Raw genomic sequence first — 20000 nt, 5'->3', positions numbered from 1 at the left:
TAAGTAAAGGATATAAAGTCATTACTTTCCGAGGTGTCAGAAAAATTTCCCATGTCAGGCGAGAGAGCTTTTCTCACGTCAGTTACGTTTTCGGAAAGGCGGTAAACACGTTTGAGAAAACTGAAATCCTCACAAAATACCGTAAATCATTTAGTGTTGACCTCGTCTTTCGTAGTCATCGCAGCCGATTAAATCGTCAGCAGTAATATCTTAAGGTCGATTCAGTCGACTACTATTTTTTTTTTTCTGCTTCAGTAATTGATTTGCGTCTAAGTAATTAAAGGAACAATGACGAAGCAAAAAAATTATATATAAAACTAAGATGTTGTCTATACAACGACAAGTGTTTGTATATATATATATATACTCCACCCCTACCAAAACAATCATAAATATTCTTTTGTGTAATTTACACTGAACAATCCGCAGTAAATTATAACGTGTTGAATAATAATATATGTGCATAAAGTCCCAAGTGCTTCTCAGAAAACATAAAAACAGAACAGAATGGAGAAAGAAAACTGCTATATCATGTTTGAACAAAAGCAAAGCTTAATATCGTCTATTTTGTTTTTGATGGAAGAGACATAACACATATATACTTACTCATATAATAAAATAAAATTGTTTTTCTCTACGCGTCACTGAGACTTGGAGATTTTGAAAGGAGTTAACTTGACAGCTTTTAAAAACCTTTGACTCAGCGACTTTTTATTCTATTTTATATATGTGTGGATTAACGCTTCGATTTTTTCTTTTCTTTCTAACAATACATAGTTTTGTACTGACAACTGTTCAATACCAGCTGTTTCTTTTGTCTTCGGATATATTAGTTTTAAATCGACACAAGTTTTCAGATTCACCAAGGAACAAGAACCATGTTTGTGTGTGCGTGTATGTGTGTGTGTGCTAGATAGCGATAGATACAGATAAATAGAGATAAACAGAGATAAACAGATAGCTAGCTAGCTAAATAGATAGATAGATAGATGCGTAGATAATTAGATAAACACTTACAACACCCGGTCTGGGAATCGAAACCACGATCCTACGACCGCGAGTCCGCTGCCCTAACCACTGGACCATTGCGACTCTACACATATAAGTCTTTTCTACTCTTGGCACAAGGCCCGAAATTTTGCAGGGAGGGGACCAGTCGATTAGATCGACCCCCCAACACGCAACTGGTACTTAATTTATCGACCCCGAAAGGATGAAAGGCAAAGTCAACCTCGGCGGAATTTAAACTCAGAACGTAAAGACAGACGAAATACCATTAAGCATTTCGCCCGGCGTGCTAGCTCGCCGCCTTCCCCACACATATAATTATACATGTAGATGTACAGACATAGCTGTATGGTAACATAATGAACAGAAATATTCTTCAGAACATTTTATGGGCATTAAATTCTTTTAACTCGAACCATTGACAAGATAGAGAAATTCTCCAATGTGGTTCCCTTTTACATTTTAGAAACACTCGTTACTTACTTTATTTTATTGATAGTTTTTCGTCTATGATAATCTTTATAATTTATAAATAGGCATTTCTGCTATCTGAAAGGGTACACCGTTATTCAGAAGATTTCTTTATCATGTGAATGATATACATTGAGCCGGCCCAGCTTCGTTCGACATAGTTGAATATTTAACGTCCATAAAATATTCTAAAGAAAAATTCTGTTTACTCAAGAGTGTGTGTGTGTGTGTGTGTGTGTGTGTGTGTGTGTGTGTGTGTGTGTGTGTGTGCGTGTGTGTGTGTGTAAAACTAATACAGTTGTAGATTGTTAACAATGATAAATCAAACCTGTGAATATAGGCATCCCAGCCTCGACCATCCCGTCTGTGTTTCTTTGTGTATAGGTTTACCCTGTCCGGTGTGCTAGTCTAGCTTCAAAGCAAGTGCAGTGTTATTTGATAAAATTTGGCTACTATTTCTGTTGGTAAAACGGCCACCAGGCGGCCCTCGTACGTTATATATATAGACTGTTTGTCAACAGTAGCAGCCATTGCTAAGTTAAAAGATATTTAAGAAAGAACTTGTTCTTTTTCTTGTGGTCATCATATCTTCCAATAAATCTTAAAGGAAGATATCGAAGGACCACGTATATAATAACTTCTTGTCATTAACCGTCACGAATAGATCAACGAGTGCAATATTTATGGCATAGATATCAATATTATACATATCTATTTTCATTTGAACTAAACTCGCCTATCTACTTCTCATCCAACCCTCACTCTGCACTTCTCTCTCTCAACATGTCTCCGCTCCATTTTACTTCTCTTCAAGTGCCATGTCTATAAATGTCGGTTATCAAGGACCTTCATTCCAAAAACCTGAAGATTCATGAATTTCCGTGGAAATATACAACTATGGCCTCCCATTTACTTCCGCCCGTTTATTTCGTTGATTCAGTTGGTCCCTCACTCTCCCGAGTTTGCCATTCAAGTACAGAATCTGTTTAACCCTTACGTGATATCAGGACGTCTTAGACTCACACACCGCTCAGCCTAAGACATTCATGTCTTTTGGCCAGGCTTTCTCCGAGTCTACAGGTCCAGCTTCTGTTATTTGACCATTAACTAAGGCCCTTGACAAGCACTACTTCTCCGAGCCAGAGCAGAGCCAGGAATTGTGGGGACTAAGAGGCACATCTATATTTTCCAAAAATTCCCAAGCTAGAGTCTTGCCATCGAATGCAGTTTGTCTTGCACAGAAGACTCTGCACTCGCTGGCCCTCCGTCGGTTGTGACGACGAGGTTTCCCCGTTGAACCGATCAACGGAACAACCTTCTCGTGAAATTAAGGTGCAGGTGGCTGAGCACTCCGTAGACACGCTTACCTTTAAGCATGTACTCTTAACGTAGTTATGAAGGAGATTCAACGTGACGCAGAATATGACAAGGCTGGCTCCTTAAATTACTGGTACAACTCATTGTTTTTTCCAGACGAGTGGACTGGAGGATAGTGAAATTAAGTGTCTTGTTCAAGGACCTTACCATCGTAAGCCGAGTACCCTGACCCCTAAGCCACGCGCCTTGGCACGTTTTCATACACACACACACACACACACACACACACACACACACATACGCAGAGACTAACACACACATATAGAGCTACACATAAGCACGCACAAACCAGTGAGGGAGCATCTGTGTGGTGGTTGAACTTTAGATTAAAAGGCTAATCTAGTCTTCGACATAATGTGCCTTAATAAATTACTAAATGGTCCGCCATAAATCTGTTTGAAAAGTGTCATCCTGGGGCTTAACAACAACAACAACAACAACAACAACAACAACAACAACAACAACAACAACAACAACAATCATAACATGAAAATTGTTCTTAGATCGAATTAAGTCCAATGCTCTCTCTTTCTCTCTCTCTCTCTCTCACTCTCTCTCTCTTTCTCCCTCTCTCACTCTATCTCTCACTCTCTCTCACTCTCTCTCCTGTCTGTGCTTTGAGCGTCCAATGTTGGAGCTCAAAGAAAGACCAAATTGAAAATTATCCCAAATATCACACGTTCCCCACGATTACCTTCTTCGAATACAGCCACCGCTACTACCATCACCATCACCAGCATCACCATCACCAGCACCACCAACACCAGCAGCAGCAGCAGCAGCACCACCACCACCACCACCACCACCACCACCACCATTACCATCAACATTGTCACCTTTACCGCCGCCGCCGCTGCCACTACCATTACCAATACAATCATCAGCACCACCACCACCTCACCCCACTACTACTACTACTACTACTACTACTACTACTGCTACTACTACTAGCAATACTGGGACTAAGATCTTGATCATATTACAGTTGAGCACTCTAATTTCTCAATATCAGTTCGGGTTGCTAGTAGAGGGTCAGTGTACTAAGAAACCCTACCCACCATCTCTACCCCTTCCCATTCTAACGATTGGTATCCAACCAAACGGACTCACCTCTGATGCGAAATGCAAATACGTTAGACTGGATGTTTTTTTTATCGCTTGAATTCAGGTGCATGTGCGTACGTGACTTTTTCCAACTAGAAAAATGAAGGCATACTATGCAGATACACACACACACACATATATCAAGAAGTTAGAATGAACCGATTCATTCTGTTTATGTCACACACACACACACACACACACATACACACACACACACACACACACACACACACACACAGCTTACAGGTGTAAAGTAAATGAAGTGTAAAAGTACCTTGACTTCTGATCTTTGTGGAGAAGAATATCGTTATTTGATTACATTGTACCTAGATGGCCTCTTCCACCACTACGTTCTTCAGCTGGCACATGTTGGGAAATCAATCTGATTATAAAAGATTTCTCACTATAATGCAAATATTTTGCTGATTTGTCTAATCATACCTGTTAATTGATCTGTCGGTCAGCCGGTTTGAAATGATAAGTTTCTGAAGTGATGAGCTTTCATGATTTTCAGTGATCTAAAATGACATGCTTTGAAGTTATCTTGTCTAAGATGCTAACCTTTGAAGATCTTCTGTTGCATTTTTGTGAAGATTTAACCCTCTGGACGTTGTTAACTTGATCCAAAGAAAGGTGCAACCTCACGTATATTTTGTCCAGAAATATAGGCTGTTAAACTGAAGGAAACAAAGGCATAAACGCTATGAAAACAAAACTTCATTCTTACTTCAATCGTACACTCTGTCACTAAACTATACTCCCACTGATGATGCAGTCTCTTTGTTGGATCTAATTGTCAAATCTCTCTCAAACTCATAACTTAATGTTTGTGATTTATTTTTAAAGAAATGAAGGATATAACGTTCAGAGGTGGCACGCCATGGGTTTTATATATCACACTGTGAGTGTGTGTGTGCGTGCGTGTGTGTTTGCGTGTGTGCATGTGTATGTATGTAAGCATACACATACAGATGCAAAGTTGTCGCCTCAAGCGTCCATTACTCGGGGTTTCACAGACACAAATCTAATCAAATGTGCGTCATGCAACATGGAAGGAAGATCCTCATTGGTCGTTGGGAAGCTTTGTTTTCATCATCTGTGGCAGGTCACGTGGTCAGAATTTATGCATATTTCCGGCATAAGACACTATATAGCTGTTGTAGACGGCAAAGGTGCTATTAGGATTTAAGGGAAGGAACTTGGCTCGAATTAACTTAGCAATGGACGTGAAACAGTAGCGGCATTTCGAAAAACTTCAGCGATCATGGTTTATAGATTTACCGAATTTTTATCATGTTTTCAAGTGTACATGAGTTGCACATTTTAGGTTCATTAATCTACAATGCATTTCTCTCTAGGATTTTCCACCGAATGTTAAATTTAGTTTTTGCATCATGCTCTTTAAATGCGAGATGTAATCGATATTTTGCAAAGTCATTTTATCTCTGCCTTTCTTACTCATTCGTTAAGTAAAAAACACCTCCCTTTCTTTTGTTGTCTTTTGTTGTCTTTTCTTTTTCTCTGTCTTCATAAGTTTGAGTGTAAACGTACATATACATACCTACACATAAATCAATATACTTGCGTCTATATATGTGTTGGGGAGTGTGTATAAATGAATATAAATATATATATACATGTATATTAATAGAGGTCACAAACGTGACGGAGGGTGCTGGCTATCATCGCTTATGCTAAAATAAGAGTTAAATTAACTCCAAAGCCACTATAGCACTATACTTTACTTAATGACTGACAAAATGGAGTAAGTCCCTAGCGCATGTAGGCGTATCGCGATTTCGAATTTTGGTGTAGACCACCTTAATTCTCACCAGCGGCTCTTAATACATACATACATACACACATACACACCTATATATCTATATATATATATATACATATATATACATACATATATATATATATATATATATATATATATATATATATATATATATATATATATATATATATACATATATATATATATATTACATATTTATATACATATTTATTTATATGCGTACATGCATATACATATATGCACACAAAGATACATGCATATATATATATATATATATATATATATATCATATATATATATATATTAAAGCGGCGTGCTGGCAGAATCGTTAGCACGCCGGGCGAAATGCTTAGCGGTATTTCGTCTGCCGCTACGTTCTGAGTTCAAATTCCGGTGTCTGAGACTTGGATATTGACCAAGAAACTCACCCACATGGTAGATGGGTGCTACACGAGAATGCTGAAGATGTCTCTGAATGTTAATCAGTATACGCTGAGGATGAAGAACTCAGAGCAGTTCGGGAACCTTCCAAATGTTAGCTCGAAAATAACACAGAGGTGACTGGGGTCAGCTGGACATGCTGATCGTCATTAAGAGTTTGTAGTGCACTCAGTGCTCCCGTGACAGCCCCTACACAGACACAGGAGAAAAGGGAGACCGAATATGACATATGCTGATGGCCTAAGGACAGACATTTGTCTCTGGAAGACACAGGACATGGCATCAATGATGAGGGACAAAAACCGCTGGAGAGAACTCACCATGGATCTCAGGAATTTTACACGCTCTAAAATTTGCGGTCCATGGGAAGAGCCGTTTTAGCGATGCGTCCTGCCCAGCTCTTCGAAACGCCGGTGTTAAAACGGGGGTAGCTGATGAAGTAGAATGTTCTCTATGTGGCTTGTGTGTTTTCTCGTCTACGTTTTGTTTGCAATGTCCTGTACCCAGATATGCACCTATACATACAGGTGGATGTCGGTATGCACATACCTGTACGTATATATGCATATACTCATTTACTATTTGTTTATATATATATATATATATATATATATATATATCTTTCAATTACAACTTGCCAAAAACCATAATAGGTGAAGAAATAGAGAAATCTAATAATGAGAGGTGAATTGCTTAATTTCCCACTGATTCTATTTATAGTTTTCTTGCTGGATTTCAGATGAAATAAATTTCGCAAAGTCATTGCATCCCTCCCCGCCTCCTTCTCACACTCCTATCCCTTCTCTCCACATTTTTCCCAATCTATCTATCTATCTATCTATCTATCTATCTATCTATCTATCTATCTATCTATCTATATATATATATATACAAAGTATGGGGGTTTAGTTCACAGGTGATCTAAACGATTAGGTACGCTAGGTAAGTGCTGTAACGGATTACTGGGGCTCCAAGGTTATAGCCGAGACGGTAGTTATGGAACCATTGCAGATTTCCGATGCAGCAGATGTATAATTGTTAAACAGGACATCAACCATTAAAAGAAGGCAAACATTTCATGTCATATATATCGTATATGACATGTAATGTTTGCCTTGCCTTAATGTTTGACGTCCTGTTTAACAATTATATACACACACATACACACACACATAAACATACATATAAATACATGCATACATATATACATACATATATATATATATATATATATATATATATATACACACACACACACACCGGCTGTCAAGCGGTGATGGGGACAAACACAGGTGCAAAGGCACACACACACATACACACACACACACACATATGTATATATATATATATATATATATATAGACACACAACGGGCATCTTTCAGTACCCGGTTACCAAGTCCACTGATAAAACTTGGTAGGCCTGGGCCTATAGTAGAAGACAATTTCTCAACGTGCCATGCAGTGGGACTGAACCCGGAACCATGTGATTGGGAAGCAGGCTTCTTGCCACACAGCCACACCTGCACCTATGTTAATACACATAACAGGAAGATAAAATTGGTAGAGTTAATATTATGATACTATTGCCATTATTTTGCAAGTGCTAAAGTGACGAGCTGGTAGGATCGTTTGCACGTGGAAAAACACTTTGCGGAATTTCGTCTGTCTTTACAATCTGAGTTCAAATTCCACCGAGGTCGACTATGCCTTTCATCTTTCCGGTGTTGATAAAATAATTACCACTTGACGCTTAAGAGAAGTGGAAGAGTCTTTGACGTTTCGATCTTACGCTCTTCTTTTGAAAGGAACGAGGAGAGAAAACAGATGGAGAGAGCAGAAAATAACGGAGAGAAAAAAACGTGTCTGGATTAACTATTGCACTCACAAAGCCGTCGCTCAAAGTGTTAAGAAAAGAAGGCGAATATTCTTTAGACCATATTATGCATATTTGATTACATGTAATCATATTTTTCAAGAATAGCGTACATGGTGCGTACTCTCCCTGAAAATAATATAAGCAATACACGATTCTATATTTAAGAGATGAGGAATTATGTACATTATTTACATTATTTATATTTGACAGATATTTATCCTCATCTTGTTTGTTGTTAACACAACGTTTCGGCTGATAGACCTTCCAGCCTTCGTCAGGTGTCTTGGGGAAAATTCGAACCTGGGTTCTCAATGCACTATTTGTCATTTGCCGCAGTACAGGTAATCACAGCCTGTGCACACTTTTTTTTATGTATTTGTGTTTGTAGTTTCTCTTACTCAAAGCCTGGAATTTTTCAACACCCCATCGTATGTATGTATGTACACATGTATATAAGTATGTACACATGTACATAATTATATACATATAAAGTGTAAATTTTGTGTAGTGTTTGTAGTATACATTGTTTTAGCGCTCCACCTGAACATGGTTTTTCTTACACTGTTTCCCTGTCTGTCTGTCTGTCTCTGTCACTCTCTGTCCCTCTCTCTCTCTCCCTCTCACTCTCTCTCTCTCTCTCTCTCTCTCTCTCTCTCTCTCTCTCTCTTCCCGTACAACCTAAATCTCCCTATAATCACATTATCCACACCGTTGCTTTTCCCCAATGTCTTGCACACGGTTGAACACACCCATCCATGTCTAAGAAGTGGCTTAATGCCGGATAGAACAAGGCTTCTCCTTCACGCTAGAGTTACGGCGTTTGTTCAAAGTGGCAGACATCTGGAGGTGATTATAACATTGAAATTCTAATATCTTTTGCCATTTCTCTAAACTGCCATTAACAATTCGCATGAAGCGGAAAACTCGTTTCCTGTCAAACAACAAAATACTTTTGTTATTTTTTCTCCAATCATGCTGTATCGTCATGAGTTTTAGTATCAGTGAATACCTCACTTTCACCTGTAATTATATATAATAGTAATAAAAGTAATTTGAATTGAATTGTATCATATCAATGTACCTCAAACGACAGTCAAAGGAAAGACGTGCCAACTGCCGTCTCATTTACCCTGTAAGTAAATCTCAGGTAGAATGACTTGCAAAATTTAATAATAGATATAAAATATATGGCATTATTACTTGATTATTGTTGTTGCCATTCTTGTTTATACAACTTACAGGGGATTGGTAGAATCGTTAGAGTTTTAGCTAAAATGCACTGAGTTATTTTGTTGTGAACCTTTACTGTTTGAGTTCGAATCCGACCTGAACCGGCTTTGCCTTTCATAACTGAGTCGATTTTATGAACTACAATTTTTCTCCAAAAAGTGTGGTTTTGCGCCTATAATTGTGGGGGCAGAACCGTTCGAGCGTCGAAAAGATGGTGTATGGTATTTGTTTCAGAAGTTTCTGTTCTGACTTCAAATCCTACAAAGATCAACTTTTTTATTTTATCTTTTCGGGGTCGATAAAATAGAGTACCATCAAATACTGGGGTAGCTGCAAACTGCTAACCCACTTCCGCTAAATCTGTTGACCTTGGGCCACAATTTGAAATAATAATAATAATAATAATAATAATAATAATAATAATAATAATAATAATAAGAAGAAGAAGAAGAAGAAGAAGAAGAAGAAGAAGAAGCCTCTTAAGTACGAAATAGCCCGGCTATGGAAAATGAAGATAGTGTCAATTATTGTTGGGCCCTTGAGAACAGTATCAAAAGGCATCAAGAGGAATATAAAGGAAATTGGAATCTGCCTCCTTGCTCGACGAAGTTGTGTGAAATTCGTCAATGAAAAAAAGAAAAAGAATGTTTCCATACAGTAGGGTATATGGAAGCGTGAAAATATTAAAATTTTGCAATATAAAGCCAGGATAAGTAAACGTGACATTAGCACAGATATTAGTATTGACGTAGGCCTTTGGTTCATTGTTACTGTTGTAGCACAATATGACTAGGGGTTAAGGCGGCGAGCTGGCAGAAACGTTAGCACGCCGGGCGAAATGCTTAACGGTATTTCGTCTGTCTTTACGTTCTGAGTTCAAATTCCGCCGAGATCGACTTTGCCTTTTATCCTTTCGGGGTCGATAAATTAGGTACCAGTTGCGTATTGGGGTCGATCTAATCGACTGGCCTCCTCCCCAAAAATTTCGGGCCTTGTGGCTAGAGTAGAAAAGAATATGACTAAGGATTGAACGCGGAGACAATTCACAAGATGTAATCGTATGGGATATTAACGGATAGTCAAGTACTAATAACCTCTGAAGACTACAAAACTATCCTGGAGTTACATAGCTGTGTGAGGACAGAGAGGAGGTCAGTCAGACTTGAGATGCAGGGCAGAAGTCCTTGTGTGACACTTGTGTTTGTAAAGACCATCTGAAGGCCTAGAGGTAGAAAAGCAAAAGAAAGAGGATGGATAGTAGGTTCCTGAAGCGAAGACCATGCTTAATGTTACTGTTACTCCTGCTTTCACCTGATCGAAGCTCTGAGGTTAAATAGAGCGGAAATTGGAACAATATGAAATGACTCAACCTCAGTATTACCAGCACCAAAAAGGTTCACGAAGGAAGACAATCGAAAAGCCGAGTGGTCCCGTCCTCCTTTCAGCACAAAGTTAGCAAAAAGTGGTAAACCTCTGGAGACAATAAGGAAAGAAATTGAAGGCAAAGATGGAGAAAAGAATAAACCCGCAGATAAAGAAAGGAAAATGCTGAAAATGTCCACCTTCCATGAAGATATGCTTATCCCACTGGAGGATCTGATATTCACGTTTCCAGGACTAATAAAAGTAATCTGACAGATAAGCTAAAGACGACTTTGGACAAATACGTCGAATACCAAAATGATAGACCGTGAAATTAAACTATACACAGAACACGTACACAATGTCGATGAAACTGGACTTTTCTCGAAGCACACGTGGAATTCCTTTATGCGTGCGATTGATGGAATATTCTGAGATCGGATGGTGTTCGAGATTGCCTACAATTTAAGATATTACAGCCATACAAATATGCTGCATCTCTCAATGAACATATAGAGTGTTTGTTCGTTAGAGCATGCTTTCATAGAACAGTGTCCTCGGGTGATATTTAAACTGATGATAAACTACCAGGGATCTCCTTTGTTGCTTGCTATTTTTTTTTTTTATGAGCGCAGTTAAATGTTTTGTTGAACGTTCAATCCGGCGACCTTTAAAAGATTGCCCAAACATGATTTCATATTTCGATAAATGTAGTGCCAGATAAAACTTAACTCGAAAAAAAAAAAGAAAAACAAAACGAAGTGGTTCTAGTTGAAATAACTTAGATAATAACTTTGACCTGAGCTTAAGCAACAACAACAAAAACAACAGCAGGAGCAGCAACGGCGACAGCAGCAACAACTTCACTTATTATACTGGATTAGATCTTTAACTCTTAATCTAGCCATCAAGGCTAAGGTCATGGCTGGAGTGTCGCCTTCATTATAGTGGACACAATAGTTCTGGCTACTCTAAATGTATTCCGATTTTTAAGCTTCGATAACATTGCGTCCTATTCTTGGTATATCCAGTTCCTGTACCACATCGTCTCGTCATACTCGATCCTATAATGTTTTGTAACCTACTACTACTACTACTACTACTACTACTACTACTACCACAATCATGTCCACTGACAAGGACGCCAACATTGTTTGATGCTGTTAAAATGCCATCAACATTCTGTGCGCATTAAAACAAAGTTATTAATTGCTAGACATCGTCGGTGTCTTGTCGTCATCACCAACAACAGCGTCAAAAAAGATCGTTGCTTTTACAACCACCACCACTACAAACACCACCACCACCACCACCACCACCACCATCATCATAATGATCATCAACATGATCGTCACTACTAAATAATAATGTCTTCAAATTTTGGCACAGGGCCTGCAATTTCGGAGGAGAAAGTAAGTCGATTACATCGACCCCAGTGCGTGGCTGGTACTCGTTTTATCAACCACGAAGGCATGGAAGGCAAAGTCGATCTCGGCGGGATTTGAACTCAGAACGTAGCGACGGGCGAATTACCGCTAAGCATTTCGCCCGGCGTGCTAACGGTTCTTATTTCTTTTATTGCCCACAAGGGGCTAAACATTGAGGGGACAAACAAGGACAGACAAAGGGATTGAGTCGATTACATCGACCCCAGTGCGTAACTGGTACTTAATTTATCGACCCCGAAAGGATGAAAGGCAAAGTCAACCTCGGCATTTCGTCCGGCGCGCTAACGATACTGCCAGCTCGCCGCCTTTAGTAGTAGTAGTAGTAGTAGTAGTAGTAGTAGTAGTAGTAATAATAATAATAATAATAATAATAATAATAATAATAATAATGGTACTTTACTTTATCGACCCCGAAAAGCTGAAAGGTGAATTTGATCTCAGTGGCATTTGAACTCAGAACCTAAAGAGCCAGAAGAACTGCCGTTTAGCATTTTGTCCGACGCGCTAACAATTCTGCCTGCTCATTATCATAATTATTTCAAATTTTGGCACAAGGCCAACTGCGTTATTGGGAGGGAATAAGTCGATTACCTTGATCCGCGTATATGACTGGTACTCGATGTTATCGTACTCGGAAGGATTAAAGGTCGAGTTGAACTTGGCGGGATTTGAACTCGGAACAAATCCTGCTGAGGTGAACTCCGGGGATCAGTAAAATATCGTGTGTGATAGGTCCTAGGCGGCGGGGGTGGGGTCAAGGTAATCGACTGGCCCCTTCCTGCTAAAATTCTTGGCGTCAATCTTAAGATCAGAAAACAACAACAACAACCGCAGCAGCAGCCACAACAAATGCAGCAACAATAACAGCAGCATTAGCAGCAGTATAACAATAACCTGTTATAAAAGAAGCCGCAGCGGCACCAGCAGTCGCAGTAGTTGCAGCAGAGAGACTTATTGCCTGCATTAAAACTACCGAAACACTAGCACACACACACACACAGTCACACACACAGTCACACACACACACACACAGAGTCTCACTCACACGCTCTCTCCACCACCACTCCCTTACACACACGCACGCTCATACACATACACACACTGGCCCGGTTACATATTTTTCTCGTCACGGGATTATATAATTACAGCAATCATTAACCAATCACCAGCCAACACGTATCGGCAATGAAATGCCTTTGTTTTGTTTTACTATCAAAAGGTAATAACATTGTACATGCAATGCAGTGATAAGCTGTGTGACCCGGTTTCAAATCAGTTATCAAAAATTTTCCCCTTCATTCTCACGTTGGCGTCCTTGAGAAAACGCGAGAAACATTCCCACCACGAATGTCACTGTTCTGTAAGAAACTTATATCAATGAAATCTCAGCCTGTTCGCTCCACGACACGGTTTCAATTCCTGGCTGGAGATTATTTCATTTCATGTAGCTTATTGCATTGGTGTAGTTAGAGTATGCGCCGCTTGGGGGCAGCCCTTGTGTTTTCTGACCCCTAGGTTCCCTATACAGACTTACACAGCAAACACCAAAATAAGACCCCATAAAGGTGTCGCTCCCGAGGTGAACGGAACCCTCATCCTTTGGTTACATCATCATCATCATCATTTCCTGGATTTATTACCTCAAGTCCAAGGGCTCATGGGGCCAGTTACCCAATTTCCATGGTGTTTAAGGGACTGAGATTACAACAATGCCCCTGAACGGGGCGCTAGTCCTTCACAAGATTACTCATTTTACAGCTGAGTGAACTGGTGCAATACGAAATAAAGAGCTTTTCTCAAGAACACAACGTACCACCCTGTTCGGGAATCGAAACCGCAATCTTGCGCCTAGTTTATTACTGTTATTGTTGTCATTGTTGTTTAGCCTTAATCGAACTGACCAATGATCAAAGACATTCTTTTACTCGCTTCAGTCATTTTGACTGCGGCCAAGCAGGAGCACCGCCTATAGCCGAACAAATCGACTTCATGACTTATTCTTTGTAAGCCTAGTGCTTATTCTATTGGTGTCTTTTGCCGAACCGCTAGATTACGGGGACGTGAACACACCGACAACAATTGTCAAGCGACAAATACACACACACACGCACGCACACACACACACACACACACACACACACACACACACACACACACACACACACACACACATTATATACGACGGGCTTCTTTCAGTTTCCGTCTACGAAATCTACTCACAAGGCTTTGGTCGACCCGAGGCTATATAGTAAAAGACACTTGCCCGAGGTGCGACAACGTGGGACCGAACCCGGAACCATGTGGTTGGGAAGCAAGCTTCTTACCACACAGCCATACCTGCACCCGTCCTACCTTGTATTTTTTTCATTGGTGCAAGGTGCCCCGGACTACATTATGCTTTGCATCCTTTCCTGTGACGATGTGGTGTGATTTGAAGGAAGCTTAGCTACTATTCCTAGCAGGGCAGGTGACCACATAGAAGGCACCTCCTTGATTCATAATAGAAGCGTGTCTATTACACAGTTTCATATCTTTTTTGCTACGAACAAAGTAAAAAATTTGGTCCCTCCCTTTTGTCTTGTTGGGACAATATCAAAGACTTCGACTCTCACAGATATTACATAATTATTTCTACGCTCTTGGCACAAGGCCTTGAAAATTTTCGGCTAGTCGATTATATCAACCCCAGTGCGTAACTGGTACTTGTTCCATCGACTCCGAAAGGATGAAAGGCAAAGTCGACCTCAGCGGGATTTGAACTCAGAACATAGCAGCAGACGAAATACCGCTAAGCATTTCGCACGGCGTGCTAACGATTCTGCCAGCTCACCGCATTGTTTCCTTCTCGAGCCATGCCAGGCTCATAAGGGCTGGTTTCCTGGTTTTAATGATATATATATTCCCCACCTGGACGGGACACCAGTCCGTCACAGGAATACTCATTTTTGCCAGCTGAGTGGACTGGAGCAAGGTGAAATGAGGTGTTTTGCTCAAGAACACAACGTTTCGCCCAGTCCAGGAATCGAAACTGCAATCTTACAATCATGAGTCCAACACCCTAACCACTACGTCACGCGCCTCCACACAGATATAATATAAAATGGAGTAGTTTTCCTCATCGACTTTACTGAAACTATAACATCAAGTAAACACACTGAGCTACGATCTTTTAATTACTAACTTAATGTTCTGGCTTCATGCGGTGGTTCACTCTGACTTTAATGAAGCCAATTTATGGGTCAACAGTATATACCACGAAGAGTTAAGTACTTTAGCATGAAGCACAAAAGTGTATTAGTGATCGTTTAGTTTGTAAATTCAATTAGAATCACTCTTATCTCTAAAAGAAGTGAAGTTTCTTATATGTCAAGAAGTTCAATTGTCAAAAATGGGAAGTTTGACGTTTCAACTATTTGTCCGCCATCATAGCACAGAGATAAAACGACTCTAATGCGTTGTTTCTCCAGTTAGAGGTAGTGAAATTTCATTTCGATTAATCTATCTATCTATCTATCTATCTATCTATCTATCTATCTATCTATCTATCTGTCTGTCTGTCTGTATGTGTGTCTCTCTGTCTGTCAATCTGTCTATCAGTCTATATAACCCGCTTTCCGCTCTCTTCTCTCTCTCTCACTACACACACACACACACACACACACACACACACATCCAGTATATATCGTTTATGATATCACACACACATACACACACGCACACACACATAGGCTATATACATATACATACATACATACATACATACATATATATATATATATATATATATATATATATATATATATATATATATATATTCCAATATAGTTTAGCTTACTGTATTAATGCCGACGGATGCTCCAAGCACAGCCCGCCCCCAACATATTCTCCGCTCCTTGGATTATTTAACTAACATTGCATTAAAACAAATACTAAATATGAAATATTAGGAGGGTTTTACGAGGTCCGGGTGCAAATCTTAGCTCAACCTCTTTTAGTCGCCTTCTACGAAACGCAGAAAAAAACGGTAGATCTATTCTCTGACATGCCGGTCCCCAAACACTACTAGAACAATAAGAAATGAAGAGTTTTGGTCGAGAACACACCACGCCGCCCGATACGGGAATGGAACCCATAATCACCAGATCATGTGTGCAACACCCTAACTATTTAACCACTCATCTTCCAGAGATAAAGAGAAGAATAAATGGAAATACTGGATGGTAATTTATATGGTGACACCGAAAGAATGAAAGGTAAAGTTAACCTGGGCAGGACTTGAACTTAGAGTGCAGAAAACCGAAATGAATGCCATAAAATCATTCTATTCGATGCGCTAACAACTGTCCTCACTCACCCTGATGGGCAGAGAGAAAAGAAACGAATGCCTAATGTCATGGTTTCAAATTCTTGGCACAAGGCCAGTAATTTCATGAAGTAGATAAGTCTATTATATTGATTCTGGTGCTCAACTAGTATTTAATTTATCAACACCGAAAGGATGAAAGGCAAAGTCGACCTTGGCAGAATTTGAACCCTGAATGTAAAGACGGACGAAATGCCGCTAAGAATTTTGTCCGGCGAGCTAACAATTCTTTAAATGTTTCCTATATTCACCACCTCACTCTCTTTCCCTCTCCTTCCCTTCAGTTTGTATGTCTGCTCTTTAACCACTGTCCTCCGCAGCTATTCTTTCTTTCACTGACTTTGATTAATCTGCAGTTTCCCCTCCTTCCCCAGCACTAACTTTCTACTTTCACTATCGATCCGTTTCCCACTCACTCTCTCCTTCTCTCTCTCTCTCTCTCTCTCTCTCTCTCTCTCTCTCTCTCTCTCTCTCTCTTCTTTCGCAAGCTACCACACTCTCCATTCTCGTTATCCTTTACTATTTCCTCTCCTCCCTCTCCATCTCCTTCATTTTTCTCCTCACAAGTAAAGTAAATCTCTTCATTAAATAATCTCTCTCCACCCGCCTGCCTGCATGTCTGTCTGCCTGTCTCTCTCTATCTGGCTGCCTGTCTGTCTGTCTGCTTGTCTGCCTCATTAGAGTCTCCATCTCTGTTTCTCTGTCTGTGTCTTGGCCTCTCTTTCATCTTTTCAATCTTCAGCACATCACTTATACAACCCTTCTTAGCCATTAACGAAGCCACCACAAAAGTTAGATTTAATTGCAAACAAAACAACACCAACAACGATAACAACAACAACAACAACAACAACAACAACAACAACAACAACAACAACAGCAACAACAACAGCAACATATCAACAGAAGCAATTAGCTGGTGCGATGCGGTGTATGTCGGTATATTGTCGCCTCCGTAAAGAAAGCCAGGACCGCTGTTACAATATTCGTCTGTATTCTTGCATAACAGCCTGGCTAGAAGATACCCAGACTACTCTCACCTTCCAGCAAACAAACCTGTCTTCAATGTGAATGCATACTTATGCGCATGCGTGCAATTTATTTGTATGCATGTACAAGTAGTATGCATATGTATTTGTGCACGTGTATATGTATGTATGCATTTTATAGCTTAGTCCAAAAACAAACGCAAAATCCTGTTTGCCAGGAATTCCACCACTTCTAGATTTCACCGGGCTGCCAAAGAAATATATACCAGTTACATGCTGAGGGCCGGGCAGTCAAGAGGACCTTGTGTTGTCATCAAATAATTTATATTCAGTTGCATAGTTTTTTTACGTTTACAACGAGATTCTGTTGTTGTTGTTGTTGTTGTTGCTATTTGTCTGAGAGTGTGTACGTTGAATTAATGATAGCCAAAGACAGTTACCCTGCTATGCGTTGGACATTCTGTGGATTCTCAACTACACCATGGATTGCTTTATGCCACGGGTGGGAATGCAAAAAGTACACCCGAAAAAATGTCAAAGTGAGTACATCATGCTTTGTTGTTTTGTTGTTGCCCTTATTATTATTATTATTATTATTATTATTATTATTATTATTATTATAGTCGAAATCATTGTTGTTGTTGTTGTTGTTGTTGTTCTTCTTCTTCTTCTTCTTCTTCTTCTTCTTCTTCTTCTTCTCATTGTTATTGTTATTATTATTATTATTATTATTATTATTATTGTTGTTGTTGTTATTTCACGATCTTTTTAAGATGAGTTTTTTTGTTTAAAAAGCCACAAAAGTTTGCATAAGCAACTGTGTATGTGTGCGCACGCGCGCGCCTGTGTGTGTATGTGTGCACGCGCGCGTGTCTGTGTGTGTGTGTGTGTGTGTGTGTGTGCATCCGTGTGTATGTGCATGTGAATGTATGTGCGTGCGTGTGTGTGCGCATGTGCGTATGCGACTGTTTATGTGCGTGTGTGTATTTGACTGGTCTAACTTATTTGGTAATACTAATAAATTCAGTATTTTTTCAATAGACGAAACTATCAGCAATCAGCACTATATATATATATACATACATACATACATACATACATATATATATATATATATGTGTGTGTGTGTGTGTGTGTGTGTGTGTGTGTGTGTGTGTGTGTGTGTGTGTATGTGTGTGTGTGTATGTTTGCACACACATATGTACATATCTAGATACATACATACATACATACATACATAAACATATGTATATATAAATGTATGTGTGCGTGCGTGTGTGTACGTAAATATCAGATATATATATTTGCTATACGTATATATATATATAAATATATATATATATATATATATATATATATATATACATATATATTTATTTATTTATATATATGCACACATTCATATATGTATATCAACACACGTTCGTACATACACACAACATACATGCATACACACACACACATACGCACACAGACACAGACGCACACACACAATTCCTCGAGTATCTTTCACTTTATATTAAAATCAATGGCCTGCTCGTTGAAGTTCATGAAATAATTGAACAGTTTTGTATCCTTTTTCTACAGTTTTGGTGATGATTGTTCTGTTATTATTTTAAATCTTCGAATGGGGTTTGCTTAACAGGTTAAAGTTTGAATAGAGTTGGCAAAATAAGATATCAAATATCACAAAGTTAGGAAAACGTATCTCTAATATCGAAAGTATACTGTTGAGAATTCAGTGTAGACGGGCAGGGCACGATCGAATGCAAGATGATTGGATTCCGAAAATTCTTTTGTGTAGCCAACAAGTAGAGGGGTTCTGTGGTAAAGAGAGACCACTTCTTAGATATAAGGATAATTTGAAGCAATCATTAAAATCTCTGCAGGTTAATTTAACATTTTGGGAAAGTCAATGCATAGATCGATCTGAGTGGCGTAAAACGTGTCATGATGCATCGAAACAATTTGAGTTGGAGAAACAGAACAATAAAAGAATCCTATCCTGCAATCAACAGACCCATTTGTCCAGTCCCGTACAAAATCAAAATCATCATCGTGCCCATTGTGACTCCGTAGCAAAATTCATATCCGGACTCGAATTACATTCACGCGTTCATCGCAAGTATATGCGGCTTCTTTTATTTTCATCCCCGCCCCCCTTTTTGTCCTTTCCTTCAAACACTTATACGTCAAGTGAGAAACCATCGTGACATATATATACGGCAAGAAGTAAAATGGAAGGGATCCAGAGGTGATATGCATCAGCTGTTAGACATTACAATGTCTATTTATTTATTTTAAACAATTATGAGAATATATATACAAGTGTAAAGATTGTGTTTTACATAAATAAGTACCAGTAAATTCTAGAATAGAAAAGGAAGAACAGTTTCTTACAGCTGTTTCTGCCAAGAGGTCACAGTACTCCACATGTTATTTCCATCTTTTCAGTGTACTGTAGTGATCGGTAGATAAAATTAGGGTACTCGGGTGTGCCTTTAGGCTTCATCAGAGAGTCTAAA

General features: G+C 39.2%; 1 protein-coding gene across 2 annotated transcripts in view; it reads left to right on the top strand.

Moving 5' to 3' along the window:
* The window catches only part of LOC106877646 (kelch-like ECH-associated protein 1), a 115277-nt gene that overhangs the window by 22215 nt on the left and 73062 nt on the right, over positions 1 to 20000 (top strand). Inside the window, exon 1 of one of the 2 annotated variants that reach the window (XM_014926592.3) lies at positions 17157 to 18014. The exons of the other annotated variant lie outside the window; for it this stretch is intronic. Within the exon in view, the coding sequence (XP_014782078.1) occupies positions 17957 to 18014 (58 nt within the window). The 5' untranslated portion in view covers positions 17157 to 17956. Of the gene's footprint in view, positions 1 to 17156; positions 18015 to 20000 lie in introns of those variants that run through there. 2 annotated transcript variants of the gene reach the window in all.

This window comes from Octopus bimaculoides, chromosome 8 (genome assembly GCF_046866305.1).
Source record: "Octopus bimaculoides isolate indiv1 chromosome 8, ASM4686630v1, whole genome shotgun sequence".
Classification (NCBI taxonomy): Eukaryota; Metazoa; Mollusca; class Cephalopoda; order Octopoda; family Octopodidae; genus Octopus; species Octopus bimaculoides.
The sequence above is the reverse complement of the archived record's forward strand: the minus strand, read 5'-3'. Positions and strand labels throughout refer to the sequence as shown.